The sequence below is a fragment of the Bos mutus genome, chromosome 26 (genome assembly GCF_027580195.1).
Source record: "Bos mutus isolate GX-2022 chromosome 26, NWIPB_WYAK_1.1, whole genome shotgun sequence".
In the NCBI taxonomy this organism is placed as follows: domain Eukaryota; kingdom Metazoa; phylum Chordata; class Mammalia; order Artiodactyla; family Bovidae; genus Bos; species Bos mutus.
In genome coordinates, this window is record NC_091642.1 from 28,689,614 (window position 1) to 28,713,774 (window position 24,161).

General features: G+C 39.4%; 1 protein-coding gene across 7 annotated transcripts in view; it reads right to left on the reverse strand.

The window, feature by feature from the left end:
* The window catches only part of GBF1 (golgi brefeldin A resistant guanine nucleotide exchange factor 1), a 123,839-nt gene that overhangs the window by 90,937 nt on the left and 8,741 nt on the right, over nt 1-24,161 (reverse strand). For 4 of the 7 annotated variants that reach the window (XM_070363800.1, XM_005888065.2, XM_005888063.2 and 1 more), the window contains 2 exons: nt 20,473-20,581; nt 18,973-19,039 (listed from right to left, as the gene is read on the reverse strand). In XM_070363800.1, the coding sequence (XP_070219901.1) occupies nt 18,973-19,039; nt 20,473-20,568 (163 nt within the window). In that variant the 5' untranslated portion in view covers nt 20,569-20,581. Of the gene's footprint in view, nt 1-18,972; nt 19,040-20,472; nt 20,582-21,777; nt 21,794-24,161 lie in introns of those variants that run through there. The other 3 variants (XM_070363804.1, XM_070363801.1, XM_070363802.1) reach the window with 3 other exon arrangements.

The window sequence follows — 24,161 nt, forward strand, 5'->3', positions numbered from 1 at the left end:
GGTACTTCATTTTGTATAGCTGCTAATTTTGACTGCTTCTCATAGCAGCCAGTGGAGGAGTCTAAAGAATGAAGGGATTGAAATGGGAGTTTCATTAACAGTTAAAAATAACTGTTAATGCTAGCTGCCCAAAAGGCATCTCTTAATAGACTCTTTCACCATAACCTACTAGGATCAGGCTATCAAGTCACCATATCACAGGGTAAACCTTTCAGTTCTGAATGGACGGATCCAAAGAATCAAAGCTGGGACCATTTTATTCATCCCGACCTCATCCTACGTTGCAGCACACTCTACTGAAAGGGGAAAGCCGAAACAGTAGACTGGGTAAGGGTAAATGTTAGAGTTGATTCCCACTTTCCTATTTAGCAGCTCTGTAACCTTGGTCCTTCCCTCCAAGTCCTTTTTTTCTGCTCCTTTCTGATCTTTCCTCCTTATTTTCTGTCTCTCTAGTTCCATTTATTTTCTTTCCCTACTTTTTTCTCTCTCTCTTAATTTTTCATAGGCAAGGTTTCCTCCACAAAACATAACTGATAACTAGTAAGGTTTTCATTAGTAATGTCATATCATCAGCCTACTCTTCACCACAGTAACAGCAAAGAATAAGACTCAAGAGTAATACCTTTTTCTCTACCTTTTCTTTTCTTAGGGAGGCTCACTCATGCATATTGACCAGATCCTTCAAAGGAATAAAAAGAAAGTAGAAACAAAAGGAAAAATGTAGAGAAAAAAGAGTGACGGAGAGAAAAGGGTGATAGTAAATAAGAATGAGGAGTGATTTTCTAAAACCAATTTTTTCTCTTAAAGTTCCTGAATGATGGGCATTTCAAAACTTTACATATTTTAAAAAGCTGAAGTTCTTAATGAGCTCAACCAGGCTTCTAAAATATATCTGAGAAATGTTGATATATGATACATTCATATTGGTATCCCACTTATTAAAAGGAGAAAAAAAAAAAAGAAGGGCATCAGCTTCACAAGGCTGTTTCCAATCTGGCTTAGGGGAAAAGCATTTATGCTGCTGGTTAAGCAGAGAACAAATTCATCCTACTGATGATGTTGCCATATTCTAGGAAATCACCAAACCCTTGGTCAAGCTTCACTGAGATCAACCTTTTCCCAATTTTCAAAACTAAAAAGTGTTTTGGCTGTGTTGGTGGTTCAGTGATAAGAATTCACCTGCCAATGCAGGAGATATGAGTTGGATCCCTGGTCCAGGAAAATTCTATGTGCCATGGAGCAACTAAGCCTGTGCACCACGACTACTGAGCCTGTGCTCTAGAGCCCACGAGCCGGAACTACTGAAGCCCACTCACCCTAGAGCCCATGCTGCGCAACAGGAGAAGCTACCAAAATGAGAAGCCTGTGCACTGCAATGAAGAGCAGGCCTCGCTCGCCACAGCTAGAGAAAAGCTTGTGCAGCAACGAAGACCCAGCACAACCAAAAATAAATAAAATTATTAATGACAACAACTAAAAGAGTTTTTAAGTTACTGGCTTTTTAAAATTCCTTCGGCCATGCCATGTGACTTATGGGATTTTAGTTACCCAACCAGGGATCAAACCCTGGCCCTTGGCAGTAAGAGCTCCAAGTGCTAACTACTGAACTCCCAAGGAATTCCCCAAGTTACTGTATATTTTTATTTATTTATTTATTTTAACTTTATTTATTTTAATTGGACGCTAAATTACTTTACAATATTGTATTGGTTTTGCCATACATCAACATGAATCCGCCACGGGTGTACACGCGTTCCCAATCCTGAACTCCCCTCCCACCTCCCTCCCCGTACCATCCCTCTGGGTCATCCCAGTGCACCAGCCCCAAGCATTCTGTATCCTGCATTGAACCTGGACTGGCGATTTGTTTCTTATATGATATTATATATGTTTCAATGATATTCTCCCAAATCATCCCACCCTCTCCCTCTCCCACAGAGTCCAAAAGACTGTTCTATACATCTGTGTCTCTTTCGCTGTCTCGCATACAGGGTTATCATTACCATCTTTCTAAATTCCATATATATGCATTAGTATATTTTTAAAAAACAGCATCACAAGCTTCCCTGGTGGCTCAGTGGTAAAGAATCCGCTTGCCAATGCAGGAGACACGGGTTGGATCCCCAATCCAGGAAGATCCCACATGCCGCAGAGAACTAAGCCTGTGTCTCACAACTACTGAACCTGTGCCTTCATCATGGGGGCCACAACTACTGAAGCCCGAGTGTCCTAAAATCTGTGCTCTACAACAAGAGAAATCATCACAAGAAGAAGCCCATGCACCATAATTAGAGTGCAGCCCCCGCTCTCCACAACTAGAGAAAAGCTAGCACAGCAACAAAAACCTAGCACAGCCAAAAATTAAAAAACATAAATTAAAAACACACACACACACACAACAAGAACAGCAGCATCACCAAAGCCATAAAGAAATACAGATCTTCAGAGCATGTGATTGTACTTCTTAGAAAGAAACAAACATAAGCAAGCTAGGAAGAAAATTCACATTTTCTTCTCATACCTAAGAACAAGTCCTTTAAGAACAGATGTTTTAGGCAACCATTCAAATTTTCCATCACTGCAACCTGAAAATGTTTCAGGCAAGAATCATCAACATATGATAAATCATGGGGAGAAAAGTTTGTCATTGTTGTTATTTAGTCACTCAGTTATGTCCTATTCTTTTGCAACCCTATGGACTGTAGCCATCCAGGGTCCTGTCCATGAGATTTCACAGGGAAGAATATTGGAGTGGGTTGCCATTTCCTTCTCCAAGGGAATCTTCCCAACCTAGGGATCAAACCCATGTGTCTTGCATTGGCAGGCTGGTTCTTTATCACTGAGCCACCAAAAGTTTAATGAGGAGCAAAACAAGGTCTTAATATGTCACCCCACAAACTGCTTGTGAGTTCCAAGGAGATCACAGTATCTACTCAGTGGAGAAACAAAGTTAACACTTTGATGAAGTGATCAAAATTAATATCACCAATGAGGGTTGAGGGGTGTCCTAAGAAGGACACTTATCAGTAGTGGTGGGTATGTGCTAAGTTGCTTCAGTTGTGTCCAACTCCTTGTGACCCCATGGACTGTAGCCCACCATGCTCCTCTGTCCATAGAATTCTCCAAGCAACAATACTGGAGTGGGTTGTCATTTCCTTCTCTAGGAGATCTTCCCAGAACAGGGATCGAACCCAGGTCTCCCACAATGCAGGTGGATTCTTTATGGTCTGAGCCCCCAGGAAAGCCCAGTGATGTGTAGATTCATGCCAAATACATATTACCTGAATCATCATGAGGAAATACTAGTCTAACCCAAATGAAGAACATTCTTGAAAGGAAGAAAAAAAGAAAAAAATGGATGATATTCATTTAAAAAATTCAATGTCATGAAAGACCAAGTAAGGCTATAGAACTGTTTCAGATTAAAGGAGACTAAAGAAATATGACAGCTAAATGCAATAGGTGATCTTTGACTGAAAAGGAAAAAATTTAAAAATTTATTATTGGGACAACTGACAGAATTGGAATATGAATAGTACTGTATCAATGCTAAATTTCTTGAACTTGATACTGTATTAAATATTATGTAAAAGGTTATCCTTGTTCTTAGCAAATATACATTGAAGTATTAAGTGATAAGACTGTAATATATATATAATCTACTCTCAAATGATTTAGAAAAAAATGTATATACATACGTATGTGTGTATATAGAAAGAAAAGAATAATAAAAACAAAAGTATATAGGAGACCTCTGTATTATTCTTGCAACATTTCTTTAAGTTTGAAATTATTTCAAAATGAAAATTCGAAAGAATCCACTATCAGTTGATGATTAAATATCCTGACACCAGTAAATTAAAGAAGAAGTAGAGATTGACTTACATTCTAGATAACACTAAAACACTAAATGGTAGGGAAGCAAGCCAATTCTTTCCCTTCTGAGCTTTTAGAGGAACACTATCAGCAACACAAATATTTCCAGCTCTCTGCCTTCAGTTACTGGATACACACAACCCAGTTTTGCTGATTCTTAAGGCTGCAGCCTACCTAGGACCACTTAGGACCCTAGCAACAGCTCCCATTCTCTAAATACCAAGGAGCTCTATCAACTGCAGCCACTGCTCATTTCCTTCCTTATAAAGAACCTAGAGAACAGAGTAAGTCTTTAAAACCTCTAAACTGAGACTGATTAAGATGGTAATCTTGGGCTCACTTGGGAGGATTAATGAGCCATATTTGGATTCTGGATTTCAACAGAAATCGACTTTCCCTTGATTATTTATCCCACAATGCTTCTTTCCAGGTGGGCTAAACCAAAAGAGAACTCCTCTTCCTGGGCTAGAGGGAACAGGATCCTCTGCCAGAGTCACTGGGCTCTGGTCACCAAAAGTATTGGGCTATAACAGGTATTAGGGATGTACTCTGGATGTACACTCATCCCAGAAAAAAGGCCAACGAGATAAAACTGCACTTTAAACGCAATAAGCTATCAAGCAAATGATACGGTCTTTTTGTGGACATTTGTTTCAGTAACATTTTTACTCCAACATCTTCAACTTCCTCTTTTAGAAAGATCTTGCTGCTGCTAAGTCATGTCAGTAGTGTCCGACTCTGTGCAACCCCATAGACGGCAGCCCACCAGGCTCCCCCGTCCCTGGGATTCTCCAGGCAAGAACACTGGAGTGGGTTGCCATTTCCTTCTCCAATGCATGAAAGTGAAAAGCGAAAGTGAAGTCGCTCAGCCGCGTCTGACTCTTCGCGATCCCATGGACTGCAGCCTACCAGGCTCCTCCATCCATGGAGTTTCCAGGCAAGAGTACTGGAGTGGGTAACCACTGTTTAATTGCTTCACTGCCTTACTACCTCTCTCCACTCTTGAAAATCCTAGGAATAGTCCTTTTTCCTAAGGAAAAAGGACATTTCTTAAATGGCATTCTTTCTAAGAACTCAAGTTTCTCAAGGGTTACTTCTAAATAAGGGAGCTTTCTCTGGGATTCAAAAGATAAACATATAATGGGATGTTCTGCTAATCTGAAGTCAAATCCTATTCAAAGTCACTATGAGTTCTGATACTTTTCTCCTCAGGTGAGGCTGCTGGGCTAAAGACAACGGGCTGCTCATGTTACTTTTGAACTGGGATTATTAAATTTGAGCTATAGAAAAGGACTTTCCTCACTCTTTTATTTTTTATACTGTTGGCCTGATTAAGTTGTGAATTTTTATTTTATTTTTTTGGTCACAGCTCATGACTTGCGGGATCTCAGCTCCCCAACCAGGGATCAAACCCGGCCCCTCAGCAGTGGAAGCTCAGAGTTCTAACCACTGGCTCACCATAGAATTCCCCTCATTCTTTTAGTACCTTAACTAAGTAGCTATTAAAATTTTTGTTTTGTGCCCTTAGACTGCAGAATCCTAACAACTATGTTAGAAGTCCAAGCCTGAAAGCAAAATTTTATTAGAGGTTGACTTTTATTAGAAAAGACAATCAGTCATTGATATCCTATCCTTATAGTACAATTTTAGTTAGTTCAGCTCTGAAATGCACAGACTGATTAATCAAAGATGAATATAAATGGATTAATTGAGCCCTAAGACATCCAAAGCCCTAAAGCAGCTAATGAAGCTGCCATGCACACAGTTACTCCCAGGAAGCCAGGGCGAGGGCAGAGAATGGGAGAGAGAAAGCTGACAAACACCAAGGCTGTTCTTCCGAAGACCCTAGAACCTCTTTCAGTACACCAGGGCACACAACAATTTCCTAAGGTCATATGTGGAAGCTGGGAAGACTTCAAACCACCATCCAGCTGTCTACTCAAATTCCAGAGTCTCTCATATCACCCACCCACTAGACCATAAACTTTATGAGGACAGGAACTGGGTTGGCCTCCTTGAAAACTAGGTCCTTAATACGTAATTCAGTGTCTGGCACACATTGAAGTGCTTAAGAAATACCTGTTGACTTAATATATAAATGAATTTCTGCCCAGATCAAAGTTCCTATAAAAGATGCTGTTTCAAATCTTTCTAGCACAACTTACTCCCTGCTTGATCTACCAAAAGAACTCAAAAGGATGGCCAGGCCATGTCTAACATGATGTGCTATCCACTCTTTCCTGAACAATCAGTTTAACATCATGTAAAACAGATAATATAGAAGGTACAAAGTGACTAGTTAATCATGATTACATCCACAATCTTTATTTCCTTGGGGAAGAATACTTATTCCAACATTCTCCAGGACTGTTATGATTCAAATAGTCTCAAATTAATTTCTGCCTTCCAAAAGCTGATTCACCCAGAGAGAAACGAGCATATAAGTAGAACTGCTTTAGCCATAAACAAAAAAGAAAGGAAATCTTCCATTTGTAACAATATAGATGAACCTTGGGGACATTATGCTAATTGAATAAGTCAGATATTCTCTTTATTATGTGTGATGCACTGATGCTTTCTATTCTATTCTTTTTAAGGCCCACAGCTTGTACACAGAAAACAAGGAAGTGCTCAAAGGGGTCAATATCAAAGGAACAAAGGAATTAGTTTGAAGGGGCTCTCATTGACCAAATTTGGAATTACTTATGCACCAAAAACGATCATAAATATAATTAACTGTAAACACTTAATAAATAAAAATTCATAAGCCCCTCCAAAATGGAAAACTCCTCACTTGCCCCCATTAGTGCTCATTACTACACAAACTCCTTATCTGAAAGTTAGTAATTTAAGGGAAAGAATTAGGCATTTTCCTTGCCTTTTCAGGATAAACTGTGTTTCATCCTCCAGTTTACAGAGGAGAACTATTCTAGAGAACACCGCCAATAATGCAGAAAGAAAGACAGAATTAGAAAATCATCATTCTGCAAATCCCCTCCCCTAGTAAAATAAGTGATTCTGGCAAAAATTCATCAGTGGACGATTATTAGGTAAAAGGATATTAGAAACAGGATATTTGCAAGAGGCCAAATTATTACTTCACAGATTATCTACTAATCACAAAGAGAAAAATAAATTTATTTTACAATGAAGAGATATGGCAGTCACCACCAGAAGCAATAACCAAATTCAGCACCATCAACAGCAGGACAACTTGACAGTATGTGCCTCCTGTGGTGATATAATATGAAGCACACAGTATCATCTATGCCCAAAATGTTTATCCTGAATTGAGTCAAGCTTTTAACTCTAACTTCTAGAATGGAAATATTTGAAGTACAGTAACAAGTTAAATGACACCATAAGGACACAGACAAACCCAGAATGTAAAACATTCTAAAGATAAAAGGCCTAGTCTCTTCAAAAAGTCAATGCCAAGAAAAAAATAATAAATAGGGTGGAGAAAACTATATTAGATTTTTAAAGTCTAAAGAGATAGAACTACATAATGAAATGAGAATTCTACATGGATTTTGGTTGGTAAAACCAGCTATAGATATAAAAGGTAGTTTGGGAACAAATAGGAAATTTTAATAAATGGACTGGATATTCACTAATATTGGTAAATTACTGCTCAGTTTCTTAGGTATGATAACGGTACTATGATTATGTAGGAGAATTTCCTTATTTAGGATCCAGCCTGAAATGTCAACACATCTGCAACTTATTTTCAAATGATGTATGAGAAAAAAATACACATATACATGGATAAAGTAAATATGGCTAAATGTTAATAATTTTGACTCAAGTATGGGATGCAGGTGCTCACTATATTTCAATTTTGGTATGTCTGAAATTTTTCATACTAAAAACTTGAGGAAAAATTGCTGTGTAACCCTTTAAAATGATATCACAATCCATTAACAGAATGCAACTACAGTCTGAAGATACCAATCAAGCCCACAGTAGGGTAGTCATAATATTATCTTAGCTCTCCCTTTATTACCAATACTAAGGCAGTTTTCTTAAACCTGTTGTTGCCCAAAGAAAAGAATGAACCTTCATGAAAAGCTCACATGAAATGAAGTTTTCTTATTCAAGTTTTATATTTTTCTGCCAATTAATAACTCACTTTACTTGAAAAGGAAAAATAATCAGTTGAAAAATTACTACCAGTGTCAGAAAAATTTCATTTGTCCCTATACTTATAGAGGATTTTTTCCAGTTAAGGGCCCATCACAGATAACATTGAAGTCCTTTTGATCCTCTTGCTCACCAATTAATGTCCCCAACTACCCTTAGCCTCCAGTTCCCAAGCTGCTTTCCAGGACACCTGAAGCAAGCTACATGGTTGACTGCAGAAAAACCCTTGCTCCCACACTACATCTGGCCCTGCCTTTCCACCAAATCAAAAGCCAGTTTATTCCCCTCTGATGTACAGTGTATCAATCCACTTCCTGGATGGCCCCACTTCACAATGGGCCAGAAACCCAAAGCAATAATGTGAGTTCTACAAACGGGCAAATAATTGCTCAACAAGCGTAGAACAAGGAAAGGTCAGTTGTGATATGTGCACATGTGGCAGCCCTTCACAACTCAACATACAGTGGTAACAGAAGGCTGGTGTTACTGAAGAGGCATGCAAAGAGAAGCCAGCCAACAGCCAGCCAGGAGTGCTTGTCCATCTAAGTCCTTCAGACTTCCAAAGACCAAAGTAAAGAAACAAAGGTCTCAAAACTGGAAAGGAGCATCTTATCTCCTCATTTCCAGAAGCAAAACTGATAGCTTAAGGTAGTCACTGCTCTCCATCTACAACTCTTGTTTAAGATGATCTCTGAGATAAAATAACTTGATCTTCATTTTGCTCTATATCCCACTCTATCTTCTAATGGGTGCAGAAAAGACAAATGTACTCACTCTTTCCATAAACATACCCAATATCATTTTAGAAATTGAGGTGACCAACTGAATGTCTGTGAGCACAGAGAGGTGGTTAAAGAAGGTAAGGCTAGGACAAAACTCTTCACTATCTTTCCTAACAAAAACTGCACAGTGAATTTCAAACACCTGGCTCCTTCTGAAACCCTCTTGGCACTTGCCCTAGGTTTGAATGGGTAGAAGAGAAGAAAGGGACTCTGCCTGCCTCCCTGTTAAAAACAAGGCTGTATCTGGCTTTCCCTCCTTTTACTCATCTGACTGCTGTTATGGCAAACTGGAACACATATCCAGAGAGAAATTTCAGGCCTCAAGAGGTGGCTGTTTAAAAAGGACAATGTCAATGAGAGCAATACTAGCAACAGTGACACCCACCACAGGCCACACTGTCACCTTGTCTGCTAAACTCTGCTAGAAAGAAATTAGGTTTCTTTGCTTCTGCTCTTGAGAGCCAATATATTAAGGATGCCCTTTATGGGAATTCCCTGGTGGTCCAGCGGTTAGGACTCTACACTTTCACTGCCCAGAGTGCAGGTTCAATCCCTAGATGGAGAATTAAGGTCCTATAAGGCATGCAGCACAGCCAAAAAAAGGCCTTTTCTTCACAGCTTCCTTTCAGATATGAGTAGTGGAAAATGTACCAGGACAGTGGTTCTGATGGTGTGTTTGAGCACTAGAAGAGAAAAGGGAGAGTCTGATTAACAAAAAGACTACGTAGTACTGCTTCTTCTCAAGAAAGTCTTCATTTTCTAATCCTGAGGACAAACAAAGGTTTAGAAGAACTTGTTGGTTTAGAATTTTCAAATGAAGGTTCAGATCATGGGGCTTCCCTGGTGGCTCAACTGGTAAAGAATCTGCATGCAATTTGGGAGTCTCAGGTTCGATCCCTGGGTCAGGAAGATACCCTGGAGAAGGGAATGGCAACCTACTCCAGTATTTTTGCCTAGAGAATTCTATGAACAGAGGAGCCTGGAGGGCTGCAGCCCATGGAGCTGCAGAGTCAGACACAACTGAGCGAGTAACACATCAGTAAAAAGAAATGACAACGTAAAGTCATCAAAATATAGGCCTCTGGGAGCCATTTTATTGATATAAATAATCTCAAGGGGAAAAAAAAAAAAACACAGTACCTTTATTTCCCCTAACTGTGCTCAAACGCCCATAAATCTGAGGCCACTCAAGCTACCAAGATGCCAAAGCCAGCCTGACTCAAATTCAAGTCACACTCTAATGTGTTGCTCAACAATCTCCAAACTAATATAGTCATATATTTTATTACAGAACAAGAAAGAAAAAAAGAGCACAGGAGGAAGTTCCCTGGTGGGCCAGTGGTTAAGACTCCACATTTCTACTAAAGGGAACACAGGTTTGATCCCTAGTCAAGGAACTAAGATCCTGCATGCCATGTGGCACAACCAAAAGAAAAAAAAAGGCACAGGAAAGAGATACTTACATAAGTGTGCCCAATCTTGCCTGTTCCAATACTTAGCACATTACATAAATCTGTCAGCCAAATTCTATCATTTTATCATTTTTTCCTTTTAGTCTCTAGTTAGGCCTTGAACAATTTACTTGAGCTCATTTCCAAGTGGATCAAAGTTAAATTGAAATTCCCTCAGACCAGGGACTCTGAGCCTCCACTGCTGGGTGCCCTGGGTTCAACCTCTGGTCAGGAACTAAGAGACCACAAGACCACAGGAAGCCAGGCTTCCCTGTCCTTCACCATCTCAAGAAGCTTAACCAAATTCATGTTCATTGAGTCAGTGATGCCACCCAACCATCTCATCCTCTGTCATCCCCTTCTCCTCCCGCCTTCAATCTTTCCCAGAATCAGGGTCTTTTCTAATGAGTTAGCTCTTCACATCAAGTGGCCAAAGTATTGGAGCTTCAGCTTCCTCATGAGTCCTTCCAATGAATATCTAAGACTAATTTCCTTTAGGATTGACAGGTTTAATCTCCTTGCAGTCCAAGGGACTCTCAAAGAGTCTTCTCCAACACCACAGTTCAAAAGCATCAATTCTTCAGTGCTCAGCTTTCTTTATGGTCCAACTCTCACATCAATACATGACTACTGGAAAAACCATACCTTTGACTAGATGGACCTTTGGCAGCAAAGAAATGTCTCTGCTTTTTAATATGCTGTCTAGGTTTCTCATAGCTTTTCTTCCAAGGAGCAAGCGGCTTTTAATTTCATGGCTGCAGTCACCATCTGCAGTGATTTTGAAGCCCAAGAAAATAAAGTCTGTCACTGTTTCCATTGTTTCCCCATCTATTTACTGTGAAGCGATGGGACCAGATGCCATGATCTTAGTTTTTTGAATGTTGAGCGTTAAGCCAGCTTTTTCACTCTCCTCTTTCACCTTCATCAAGAGGTTCTTTAGTTCCTCTTCACTTTCTGCCATAAAGGTGGTGTCATCTGCATATCTGAGGTTATTGATATTTCTCTTTCAAATATGCACCCTTACTCAGTCTTTTTCCTGACAGCGACTACTAAATGTCTTTCCTATATGTCCCTATGTTTCAATTGGAACAGATTAAACTTGAGGTCTGAGGCATCCTGGAAAAGTTTTGCTTCAACTTAGAAGGCTATTTCTAAGAGGCCTAAGTCAGACAGGTGTTAAGTTATAGTTCCTCCCAGGTTGGCTTTCAGACTCTGTTTAAATGTTCTCTGTAAAGCTCTGGAGGTTACATGGATTCAAACTTCCTAGCTCAAACTCTGAATTCACAAAGCTTGAGACAGTACCCTACAGGTGTGTTTGTCTAGGATAAACTATATTTAAATAAACTCCTGATATATCCACTCTCTCCAGACACCTGTTTCTTCCTCTTAAACTCAGGCACATCATAGCTTGCTGTACAGGTAAGCACAGTGAAGAAATATCTTATCCCTCAAGAGTTACAATATGCAAACCCATCAATATGTTTGGGAATACCTAAACTCTGCCCAGAACAGCTTTACATGAGAAGACCAAATAAGCAAATATATGAGCTAAATTTTTCTTCGTTTCTATGGTTTATGTGAACAAAGGGAAAAGGAGGAATAAGAAAAGATGGCAACAGACTGCTCTGATTCACTATCATCTATTCCATATCTGATAGGGAACCATATAGCCTAAAGTATAGTATATAAGTACATAAGTTAGTCTCAGAATGGTCAGCCAGAGTTACTAGTCTTAAAAACCAGTGGCTATGAGGGCAGGAAGTTTGTTTACCATTGTAGATCCAATGGCTAAGTGCCTAAGCAAAATGCCTAGCACACAGCAGGTATTCAATAAATATTGGTCAGAAGCAACTCAATAAGCTAGACTTGGAAGAAATCCAAATCTTAGTGAATCTCAGAAAGAAAAGGTCCAAGCAGCTACAACAGTTCCATAGTTAATACAGGTGCTTATACTGAGCTTCAAGACCACCTCAGTCTTATGCTAAATACCCCGAGCCTCATAGGTCCTCAAAATTAAAAAGACCAGCAAGAAGTTTTATCTCCATAGGCAAACTTACTACCCTCCCCACCACCACCCCTGACACACACACATATCACTAAGAGGTCTTTCTCAAGCCCTTAAAGTCATTAAGAGGTGATTCCTTAGATTCTGGTGGGATACTTTTAGACTGTTCTTCCCTCTGTGCTTTAAACCAAAATTTTTGGTTTAAAAATTTTGAATTCTGGAAAAGAATCTCTTTGTAATGATCTAAGTTTAAACACCAAGGACAAAGGCAGCCTAAAATCTGGAGGTAAATAACCATAGCCAAACACCACAAATCACAATTGATTGGAGCACTGTATGGGAAGCTATATTGAATGAAGGGTACTAAGGCTTCCAAGCACTTATCTAATCGGGAAACAAAAAGATCAAAGACCAGAGACCATGCTGGCTAGAAGGATTACTCTAAGCTGTCTACACTTGGGGAACTTCCCTGGCAGTCCAATGGTAAAGACTTTGTGCTTTAACTGCAGTGGGCACAAGTCTGATCCCTGGTCAGAGAAGTAAGATCCAACATGCGGCATAGTACAGCTAAAAAAAAGTAAACTGTCTACTCTCTACAGCTTGGACTGCAAGGAGATCCTAAAGGAAACCAGTCGATCCTAAAGGAAATCAATCCTGAATATTCACTGGAAGGACTGATGCTGAAGCTCCAAAACTTTGGCCACCTGATGCGAAGACATGACTCATTAGGGAAAAAAACCCTGATGCTGGGAAAGATTGAAGGCAGAAGGAGAAGGGGATGACAGAGGATGAGATGGATGGACGGCATCACTGACTCAACGGACATGAGTTTGAACAAGCTCCGGGAGATGGTGAAGGACAAGGAAGTCTGGCGTGCTGCAGTCCATGGGGTCACAAAGAGTCGGACACGACTGAGTGACTGAACAACTCTCTACACACCTAAAACCAAGAGCGGTATCAAGTATTTTAATATTTCACTTTCCCTTCCATCCCCCTGTCTCATGCCACAAATCTTACCGCCCAGTCTGTGAGATTATAGATAACTCCAATACGCAAGAGCCCCAACAAGATCTCTAAAAGGATAAAAAGAAATGTGTCTTTGGAATCTAAGCCCACCGTATGGCTTGAGCAGATGCAAGGAAGAGGCATTGGTCCTTCTGCCCCTAAGGCCAGGAAGCCCCAGCCCTGCAGGCAGCACAGAGTTAACTACCCACCCGCTTTGAGAAGCACAAAGGTACATCACTGCAACATGCCTAACATTTACATTGCCTCTCTCTGCTCATTAAACAGGTTTTGGTTAAATAATGAACAAACTGTATTACAGACTCCGATGAGAATTCCAAAATTATAAATCAACTGGGAAAGCCCAAAGGGGCAGACAGACAGGGAGGGGGGAGAAGGATAATATTGACTAATATAAAGGGCGCAGCTTGACAGTGGATGTTCCTGCCACACCTGATCAAACACACTCCATTGGGGGAGGGGAAACAGAGAAAGAAAGGGGAGATGGGGCAAGACAGCCTGAAATTTGCATCCGGAAAAGATTAAAATGGATTCTTTGGGGATAGAGAAAATACATAATATATATTACTATAAATGCAAAACTGTACTAAAAGCTAACTCAAATGTCAAAGATTACAGCTTGAATAAATTTAAATATAAAAGCCATGTGCTTCTTGAGTTAATGAGAGAGACATAAAAGGACAAACTGGGCCAAGAGGCTGAACAGAGCCTTACGCTGCCTTTGCTGGGCAATGGGTTCAAAGCACAGCAGCAAGTATAGTCAGAGGCAGTCCTTCATGGCTCTGAGTGCTGAGAAAGAGCTGGTGAATCCCATTGCTTTTCCAGTCTACACTTGCTATTTTGAAAAATTAAGATAGATTTCATATGCCATAAAATTCATCCTTGTAAAGTATACACTTCTACAGTTTTTAGTATATTCACAAAGTTGTACAACCATCATCATGATCTAATTCCAGAACATTTTCATCACCCCTAAAAGAAACCCTATTACCATTAGCAGTTACTTCCCATGCCCACTTCCTGCTCCTAGCAACCACACATCTGTTTTAACTCCTTTAGAATAACCTCTTAAAGGATTCTTTAAGAGAACTGAAAGACTAAATGAGGGGCAGCAGTCAAGTCTTACTGGTGGTGAGCTATGGCTTTATCCAAAGTACCAATATGCACACTTTGCTCTCAGGCACTTCATACTTTCCAAGTGCAACCCTCTCTTTAGATGTGGTATTAGAACATTCTATTACTCTAGATATTACAGAGCATTCAGTTATCATGCATTTTGGGCAAATATGGACTGCAAATGTGGTCCAGAGACACACCTATGAGAATAACGACATGGACTTACCCAACCCTTACTAGAGACAGTAGACTTACATCCTTTACAATGCTCAGACAATGTTCCTGGAGGAGTAGGTAGCACTTATGCCCTTAAAAGGTCTTCTGACTGTTTACAAGAGGAAAAATTGCTTTGGTTGACTGACAATGTCCAATGAATCACCTATGTCCATTAATAATATTCTTAACCAACCCAGCCAGCAGATAGTCTAGAAAAGTGCAAATAAAAAGCCTTTGTAAAAAGAGACCAAGCCCAAATCAGTTTCATGAGTTTAACTGAATGGAGTCTTGGAATTCCTACCATAGTTCTTCCAACCTAAGTGGTACACCATTCCCAGTCACATAGCATGGGCAGTCCCTTCAGTTTCTCTCTCCAAGTTCAAAACCCTTTCCCAGCCTCCGACCATTAACAGGCTTCCAAGAAAGCAATCCTCCTGACACTGCCAATCAAAAAAAAAATCTGTTTGTTTCAGTAAAAGAAACAAGAAATTGGTCATGGATTACAAAGTCCAGGACCACAGGAGCAGCTGACCCATAAACCTGCTCCTGGAAGCCAGCACTATGTGGGGGGTCAGAACCAATCAGAAGACCATGAAATGCTCTATTTCAGATCCACTCTGTCATTTTATCAGGTGGGTGATATGTTAAAACCCAAGAACAATGGGGCAACTTAGACAGGCACTGTTTCAATACCTGCCACAGCTACTGGCCCCTGGAGAATATCATCACCTTCTTCTTCACTCTGAGGGAAAGCTTGGCCAACACCCAGCTATGTTCCTAGTACCACTAACAGAACTGGTTCCTCAGCACATTCTGGTTTTAATAGTTTCAAGCAGAAGATAATCTGGATTCCTAATCCAAAGATGTAAGAAATTAAGGCAGCAGACTCAAGTTTGGTAACTCTCAGATGAACTAGAAACCAAATCCTGGACTGCACTACTCACCACAGATACCATCTCTGAACTGAAGTCTTGGGATACGTCAGAATGGAGAAAACAAGTGTGGGATATGGATTGGATGGCAAGTAGGAAACGTGGCTTTATCAGGAGAGCAGCACCACCTCAGCTCCTGAGGGTCTGCAAAGTGCCCAAAAGGCCTACAAGGCAACTCCAGTCTCACCTCAACCATTTTAGGACGTACCCAGCCACTTACGGGACTTCCCTGGTGGCTCAGATGGTAAATCATCGGCCTACAATGCGGGAGACCCAGGTTTGATCCTCTGGAGAAGGCAGTGGCACCCCACTCCAGTACTCTTGCCTGGAAAATCCCATGGACGGAGGAGCGTTGTAGGCTACAGTCCATGGGGTTGCAAAGAGTCAGACACGACTGAGAGACTTCACGTTCTTTCACTTTCAGCCACTATGACAACAATTCTTAGCTGTATATAAAATGCTTGCCAAACATTTTCCAAATGTATTCTCTGAGAAAGATAATACTCCAAACTCTGACCCACGAAAAAGAATTGTAAATATCTATTGACTATTTTTCTTTGTAATTGGGATATGTAAGCTTTACATGAAAAGTTAAAAAAAAAATCTGGCAGCAACATGGATGCAACTAGAGATTATCATACTAAGTGAAGTAAGTCAGAAAGACAAATACCATACAATATCACTTGTACACAGAATGTAAAACATGACACAAATGAACCTACCTATGAAGCAGAAACACTCAGAGAGAGAACAGACTTGTGCTACGGGGGAGGGGAGGATGGACTGGGAGTTTGGGCTTAGTGCGTGCTGCGTGCGTGCTAAGTTAACTTCAGTTGTGTCCGACTCTTTGCAACTCTATGGACTGTAGCCCACCAGGCTCCTCTGCCCATGGGATTCTCCAGGCAAGAACACTAGAGTGGGTTGCCACTCCCTCCACCAAGGGATCTTTCCCACCCAAGGATTGAACCCTCATCTCTTGCATCTGCTACATTGCCAGGTGGGTTCTTTACCACTAGTGCCACCTGGGAAGATGCAAACTACTACGTATAGAATGGACGGACAACAAGGTCCTATTATATAGCACAGGAAACTATATTCAGTATCCCAGGATAAACCATCATGGAAAAGAATGTATATATGTAAAAAAAAAAAAAAAGAATGTATATATGTATAACTAAATCACTTTGCTGTACAGAAGAAATTAACACAACACTGTAAATCAACTATATTTCAATTGAAAAAAAAAATCTGCACAAGCCACCAACTTTCTAAAGCAGCCAAATCACTTTCAGTACAGGCCATAAAATGAGAACATGCCTAGTTGCAGCATTAGCCCTGCAAACTAGCTATCAGACACCTCTTCCTCTATATTTGATCATTGGCTAACATTGCCAACACTTTTTCCCATTGAGTCAAATTTGCTCCTTTAAACAAACATGTAGAAAATCCTTAGATTCCCTAGGATTAGGGTTAGGAAAGTAAAAGGAATTTTTCTCCAGATATTCTCCTACGTTACTCATAAAAGGAGAACATTTACTTATTTTTCATTTATTTAATCTGCAGAAGCCTAAAAGCTATTTCAATCGTGGTGTTAGATGTTACTAGCTAAAAACATTCCAGGGATATACACTGCAAAAGCCCTTTACAGTCAACAGAGGAGCACAGCCCTGAGGCTTTCCCTTTATGTCTATATCTTCCCCCCACCAGCTTGAAAAATATGAAGTGTTGAGCCTTTACCTCCTCCCTCGACATGTTTTTAAACATAATATAAAGCATTTCCTGTGTACATTCTCCTCTAATTGTATGAGCAGAAACCACACAGAACAGGGCACTGAATCTGGTGTTAGGGGCCTGAACTCTAGTTTTGAGTTCTGACTCCACTTCTTAGGATCAGTGTGATCTCAGCTAAATCACTTAAAATATCTCTGGGCTTCAACTTCATTCATAAAAGGGGGACAAATCTGCCATGCCTCCCTCATAGGTTGTGTAAAAGTTTCAAAAAGGTATAGTAACTAGGCTTATCATGGCGAACATTTTGAAATGTACAGAAACATCAAATCACAATGTTGTATAGCAAGAACATAGTATTACAGGTCAATTCTATTTCAAAAGCAAACAAATAAACTCACAAACAAAAAGATCAGATTTGTGGTTTCCAGAGGCAGGGGGTGGGGGAAAGAGGAACTAGATGAAAGCAGCCAAAAGACACAATCTTCTAGTTATAAGATAAATAAGTATTAGGGCTGTAATGTACAACACAATGGGCTTCACAGGTGACCCAGTGGTAAAGAATCCACCTGCCGACGCAGGAGACATGGGTCTAATCCCTAGGTCAGGAAGATCCCACTGAGGAGGAAATGGCAACCAGTATTCTTCATTCCAATATTCTTGCTTGAAAAATCCCATGGACAGAGGAGCCTGGCAACCCACAGTCTATGGGGTCAGAAAGAGTCAGACGTACTGAGTGACTGAGCATGCATGTACGCACATACAACATGATAAATGTAATTAACACTGCTGTATGTTACACATGAAAGTTGTTAAGAGACTAAATCCTAAGAGTTCTCACCAGAAAAAAAATTTTTTTTTTCTATTTCTTTAATTTTGTATCTGTGAGATGACAGATGTTCACTAAACTTATTGGGAAATCATTTCATAATGTATGTAATTCAAAGCACTATGTACATCTTAAAGTTATATAGTGCTATATATCAATTACATCTCAATTAAACTAAAAGAAGAAAGAATGAAGTTTCTGATCTGAAATATAAATAAAACAAAAGTGAAAAAAATTCAATAAGGTAATAAATGTGAAAGTGGCTTTGAAAATTTTAAACATATAAATATTACATAAGATAATTATGATTAGGAAAACAAAGGCGGAGTGTGTGACACAAAAGATTCTGGGAACAAGTGAAGACTAAAAGAGCTGCATTACAGAAAGCTCAGGTCCTAAAACCAGTAAGGATTTTCTGTAAGAGAAAGGTTATACTGCAAGTATTAAATACTTCACTTGTGTCATCAACTTCCTATCTGACGGCATACGTGAGTTAGAGAAAGAAAAATAGCTAAAACAAAACAGAACATTAGCCAAAAATAACACTTATAACTCAAGCAAAGAAGGAAGCTTATAATTGTATGAATGCCGATACCCCACTAAAGTGGGACACTAAGAGCTCCAGGAAGGATCAGCAGTAAAATAAACCAGAGCAAACTACACCTGTGGGCCAAAACTGGCTTGCAGCCTGTTTTTTTTAAAGAAAATTGTATTTATTATTCATTTAAGTATTATCTGAGTCTGCATTTGAGTTACAATGACAGAGTTGAGTAGCTGCAGTTGCTACAGCCTGCAAAGTCTAAAATATCATATAGTCTTATACTATAAAGAAAAAGTTTGCCCATCCTTGCAATAAATCAAACACACTTACCTGTTACATTGTTTAAAACCTCCTTTAGATGACTGAAACTATGCAGCAGAGGATCCCTTTCTTCATCCTATAACACACAGATTAAAAAAAAGAATCCATTATCAGACCAAGAGTAAAAAGGAAATAAAAGATAGATCAAGAGCTCTTTCTCTGAATCCAACCAGAAAATTCAGTCAGTTTTCCTTCTGACGAAAAGGAAGTTAGCCATGGTTCATTTTTCCAGTTCCCTAATCTCTTATTCTCATAGAAGTACCCTGGGCTTACCTAAAATAGTACATCCTGAAGTGCTAATGTTAATCTACACCAAGACCATGGCATTCAAGTTACCATAGACTGCTAGGTCTTCTACATGTGCTATGGTCTGAATGATCATGACCCCTCAAAACTTCTGTGCTGGGACTTCCCTGGTGGTCCAGTGGTTAAAACTCCATGCTTCCACTGCAGGGGGCACAGGTTTGATCCCTCCTCGGAGAACTAAGATCCCACATGCCAAGAGTGTTCCCTTGCCCCTTCTACCATGTGAGGATACAATGAGAAATCTGAGACCCAGAAGTACCTCACCCAAGCATGCTAACATTCTGATATTGAACTTTCAGCCCCTGGAAATAAATACATTGTTTAAAAAAAAAAAATCTGTTTATAGGCTACCCAGTCCATGGTATTGGGTTAGAACATCCCAAACAGACTGAAACATACAGACTGAGACATGTATTACCCTATCTCTTCTCTTTCTTCATAGCTATCATAGTCATATACATTCATCCGTAACTCCCCTCTTACTTATAAAACAGTTCATTTTTATTAATGAAAGTGAGAAATTTCTAAACAAACATATACATATTCACCAAGCTAGAAATGTCTAAACTTTAATTTTACAATTGTACTCAAAACTGTTTTATACAACTGTAACAAAAACATCACTGAACATACATATGCAACAAAGAGAGCTTTACAACAGTTAAGCTTACTCATCTTATTAGCAAGATTTGGTCTCTATATTTGAAAGCTTGCTGAATTTCCAAGGAGTACCATTACAAAGCCATATTCCATGTGCCAATAACTGCACTCATTGAAATGAATTTGATAGCTAATTATAGTTCTCAGGAATCAGAAGGTAAGGAATCTATATCGCAATTTTTTTCTAATATTTGAATATTAGAATAAATTCTTAGAAGTAAAATTTCTGGTTCAAAAAGTAAACAAACAAAAAAGAAGATAAGAAATCTTTCTGACATGTTTAGACATATCAAAGAGGTTCCAAGTACTAGCTTAAGCTGCTTATAAAAACAGCTAGAAGAAAAATGGTATCACCTTTTGGGTTCTAGAGAAAAAAAGGCAGCTTATAAATTTGACTCTTATTAAAATAAAACAGAAGGGTCCTTGATACCCTTCTGAAAAACTCTGAATTGCTCCTATTATCATTATTACCAGGAAACTGACCATGTATCAGATCCCCTACAACAACTCAGTAACCAAGTGTTCTGCCCATCCCCCACTTACCAGTGGTGTATGGGTGCTCCATCGGGCATTTCGTTTGATGGCCCCAACCACAATGTTAATTTCCCCTTGAATGATGTAAATATTTTTATCCACCATCCTGGCAAACCTACTGAAACAGTTAAGAGAAAAGTTAGTTAATATTTGGTTACCCAAGAGCATCCCCATGCTTGAATCAGTACCTGATAAAGTCAGAACTATTAATTTAGCTTTTTAGTACCAAGATTCCCCACCTATAATACTAAAATGTGATAAGGTCCTTCTTATGTTATGAATCCAATTACCTGGCTCTTCTAGAGGTCTCTAAAAGTTCAAGATACAACTCCAAAAACATTACACCAGAAAATTTCTCTAAGGCACCTCAACAATCTCTAAAAAGCATTCAAATTCCTCAAAGTCAATGTCCCTCAAATCTACCCTACAAAGCATGAAGACAAGCAGATACCTCTGTGTGCCTAGCTTGTTAAAGAAATATTTCAGACCTTCCTATTGTTCTTTTACTTTATCAACCCAATCAGTAATGAAGGTCTAAGTTAAAAAAAAAAAAAAGAATGAAGGCTGTTAGAAAAATAGCCTTAGTTTGGAACCACAGTTACAATATCAATTTTTAGACTGCATTTATTCTGCCAAGTCAGCTCCAGAAAATTGGACAGTGGCAGTGATGCAAGCTTTGAAAAGTTCTAAAAAGTCAAGTTCACTTGCTTATAGCAGGAAATCTCTAATAAGCAAACTGAAAGGTAGACTCTTCTTGGCATAGAGAAAACCTTAATAGGAGCTTATAAAACCAACCTAATCACTTCCCATTATTTAGAATCCTCCTCAAAATAGACAAAATTTTAAAAAGCAAAAGGGATAAAGAGAAGGGAAGGGGAGACACACAGTTATATAGACATTTAGATCAGGCTCAAGGAAAATTAAAGCACAAAGGCTACACATGTACCCCAGTGCAGCACTATTCACTGCAGCACTTTTTACAATAGCTAGGACACAGAAGCAACCTGTATGTCCCTCAATAGACGAATGGATAAAGAAGTTGTGGTACATATATACAATGGAATATTACTCAGCAATAAAAAAGGGATGCATTTGAGTCGATTCTAATGAGGTGGATAAACCCAGAGTCTATTATACAGAGTGAAGTCAGAAAAAGGAAGACAAATATTGTATACTAGCAATATATATGGAATCTAGAAAGATGGTACTGATGATCCTACTCACAGTGCAGCAAAGAAGATGCAGACATAAGATCATTGTTGGGGAGGGAGAGGGTGGGATGATTTGAGAGTAGTATTGAAACATATACATTACCATATGTAAAATAGATAGCCAGTGGGAATTTGCTGCATGACACAAGAAATCCAAAGCTGGTGCTCTGTGACAACCTAGAGGCATGGGATAGGGAGGGAGGTTTTTAGAGGGAGGGGACATGTGTATGCCTGTGGCTGATTCACGTTGATGTATGGCAGAAACCATCACAATACTGTAAAGTAATTATCCTCCAATTAAAAATAAAATAAAAAACAGTGAGGTTAACAGAGTAAGTGAAGCGATTTCAGAAATACTTAATGAGCAGCTACTATGCATAAGGCATCTTTCAGAGTGCTAAGGAACAGAGCAAAAGACACGGAAAGAGCCTCAGACATACTGTGAAATGAAAAAACAAAAAAACTGTAGTATATGATTATATGTCACCAGTTATGTAAAAACCAACTAACCAATCCTACATAAAATACTAGAGTTTCGTTTTTAAAAATATGTAATATTTAACATAAAGTAAGATATAAAGCCCTTGGACTGCAAGGAGATCAAACCAGTCAATCCTAAAGGAAATCAACCCTGACTATTCACTGGAAGGACTGATACTGAAGCTGAAGCTCCAATATTTTGGCCACCTAATGTGACGAGCTTACTCATTAGAAAAGACCCTGAAAAGACTCCTGTTGGGAAAGACTGAAGGCAGGAGAAGGGGATGACAGAGGATGAGATGGTTGGATGGTACAACAAATTCAATGGATATGAGTTTGAGCAAGCTCTGGGAGATGGTGAAGGACTGGAAAGCCTGGCATGCTGCAGTCCATCGGGTCGCAAAGAGTCGGGCATGATTGAGCAACTGAACAACAACAACAAAGATATAAACGGGCTTCCCTGGTGGCTTAGTTGGTAAAGAATCTGCCTTCATTTCAGGAGACCTGAGTTAGATCCCTGGGATGGGAAGATCCCCCTGGAGAAGGGAATGGCAACCCATTCTAGTAATCTTGCCTGGAGAATTCCATGGGCATAGGAGTCTGAAAGGCCACAGTTAACAGGGTCGAAAACAGCTGGACATGACTGAGTGACTAACACTTTCTTTCACTTTCAAGATATAAAGAGTGATATAACAAGCCAGTATCCAGATTAAGAACAGTACAACTGAAGTCCTTCCTAATTACATCCTTCTCTCTTTCATCCATAGTCCCCACTATTCTAAATCTGATGTTTATTAAAATTTTAATGTTGCTTTATACTTTTACTTCATTGATATGTATCTTTAGACAGTATGTATCATTCTGCCTATTTTTATATTTTGTATAATATCAGATTGTATGTATTCTTCTGCAATTTGTCTTTTTCCCTTGAAATACTGTGTTTGTGAGTCATCTAATGTCGTTACAGGTATATAGAGAGATATAGGTATATACAGAGATATGTAAACAATGAATAAAAGGTTTGAGCAGATGTACCAAAACTCAATAACCACAGTTATCTCTAGAGAAGGTATTATGAAATTAGGTTGCAATCAGAGGATACTTATAAAGGCACCCCACTCCAGCACTCTTGCCTGGAAAATCCCATGGATGGAGGAGCCTGGTGGGCTGCAGTCCATGGGGTCTTGAAGAGTCGGACACGACTGAGCGACTTCCCTCTCACTTTTCACTTTCCTGCATTGAGAAGGAAATGACAACCCACTCCAGTGTTCTTGCCTGGAGAATCTCAGGGACAGTGGAGCCTGGTGGGCTGCCATCTATGGGGTTGCACAGAGTCGGACACGACTGAAGCGACTTAGCAGCAGCAGCAGCATAGCCTTATCTATGTTCTAATTTTTTACAAGAATGTATTACTATACTATCAATATAATTTAAAATTAATAATTATGAAAGAAATGAGATATAATTTCTGCCCTTGAAGCATTTATAGAGTTCAGCAGGATCTAAAAGAAAACTGAACCAGAGACACGGGGTGGGGGGTGGGGGGGAAGCACGCTGCAAGTAGCTCTATTTGCATATTTTGCATAAAGAAAGTGAGAAGCATGTAAACTACTATGACAAAGGAAAAAAGTACAAATTTTGTAAAGGCCCATAACACCTCTCTCAATCCACAGGGAATTCCAACAAAAGATAGTATCTATTGTTTAAAGATTTTGTTTTTTTGGCCTCACCATGTAGTATGTGGGATCTTCCCCAACCAGGGATCGAAATGATGCCCCCTGCATTGGGAACACAGAATTTTAACCACTGGACCATCAGGGAAGTCCCAACATTTATTTTAATAACAATTTAAAGAAACAACTAGGTTAGTCTCAGAAGACTAAATGCTCTAGGCACACAATAATATTCTCTTCAATGAATGGAGAAGATTCAATGATGAGAACACATAATGATGAAGAGGAAGAGAATCAAGAAGTAGAAGAAAAATAAATTTAAAAATAACTTAAA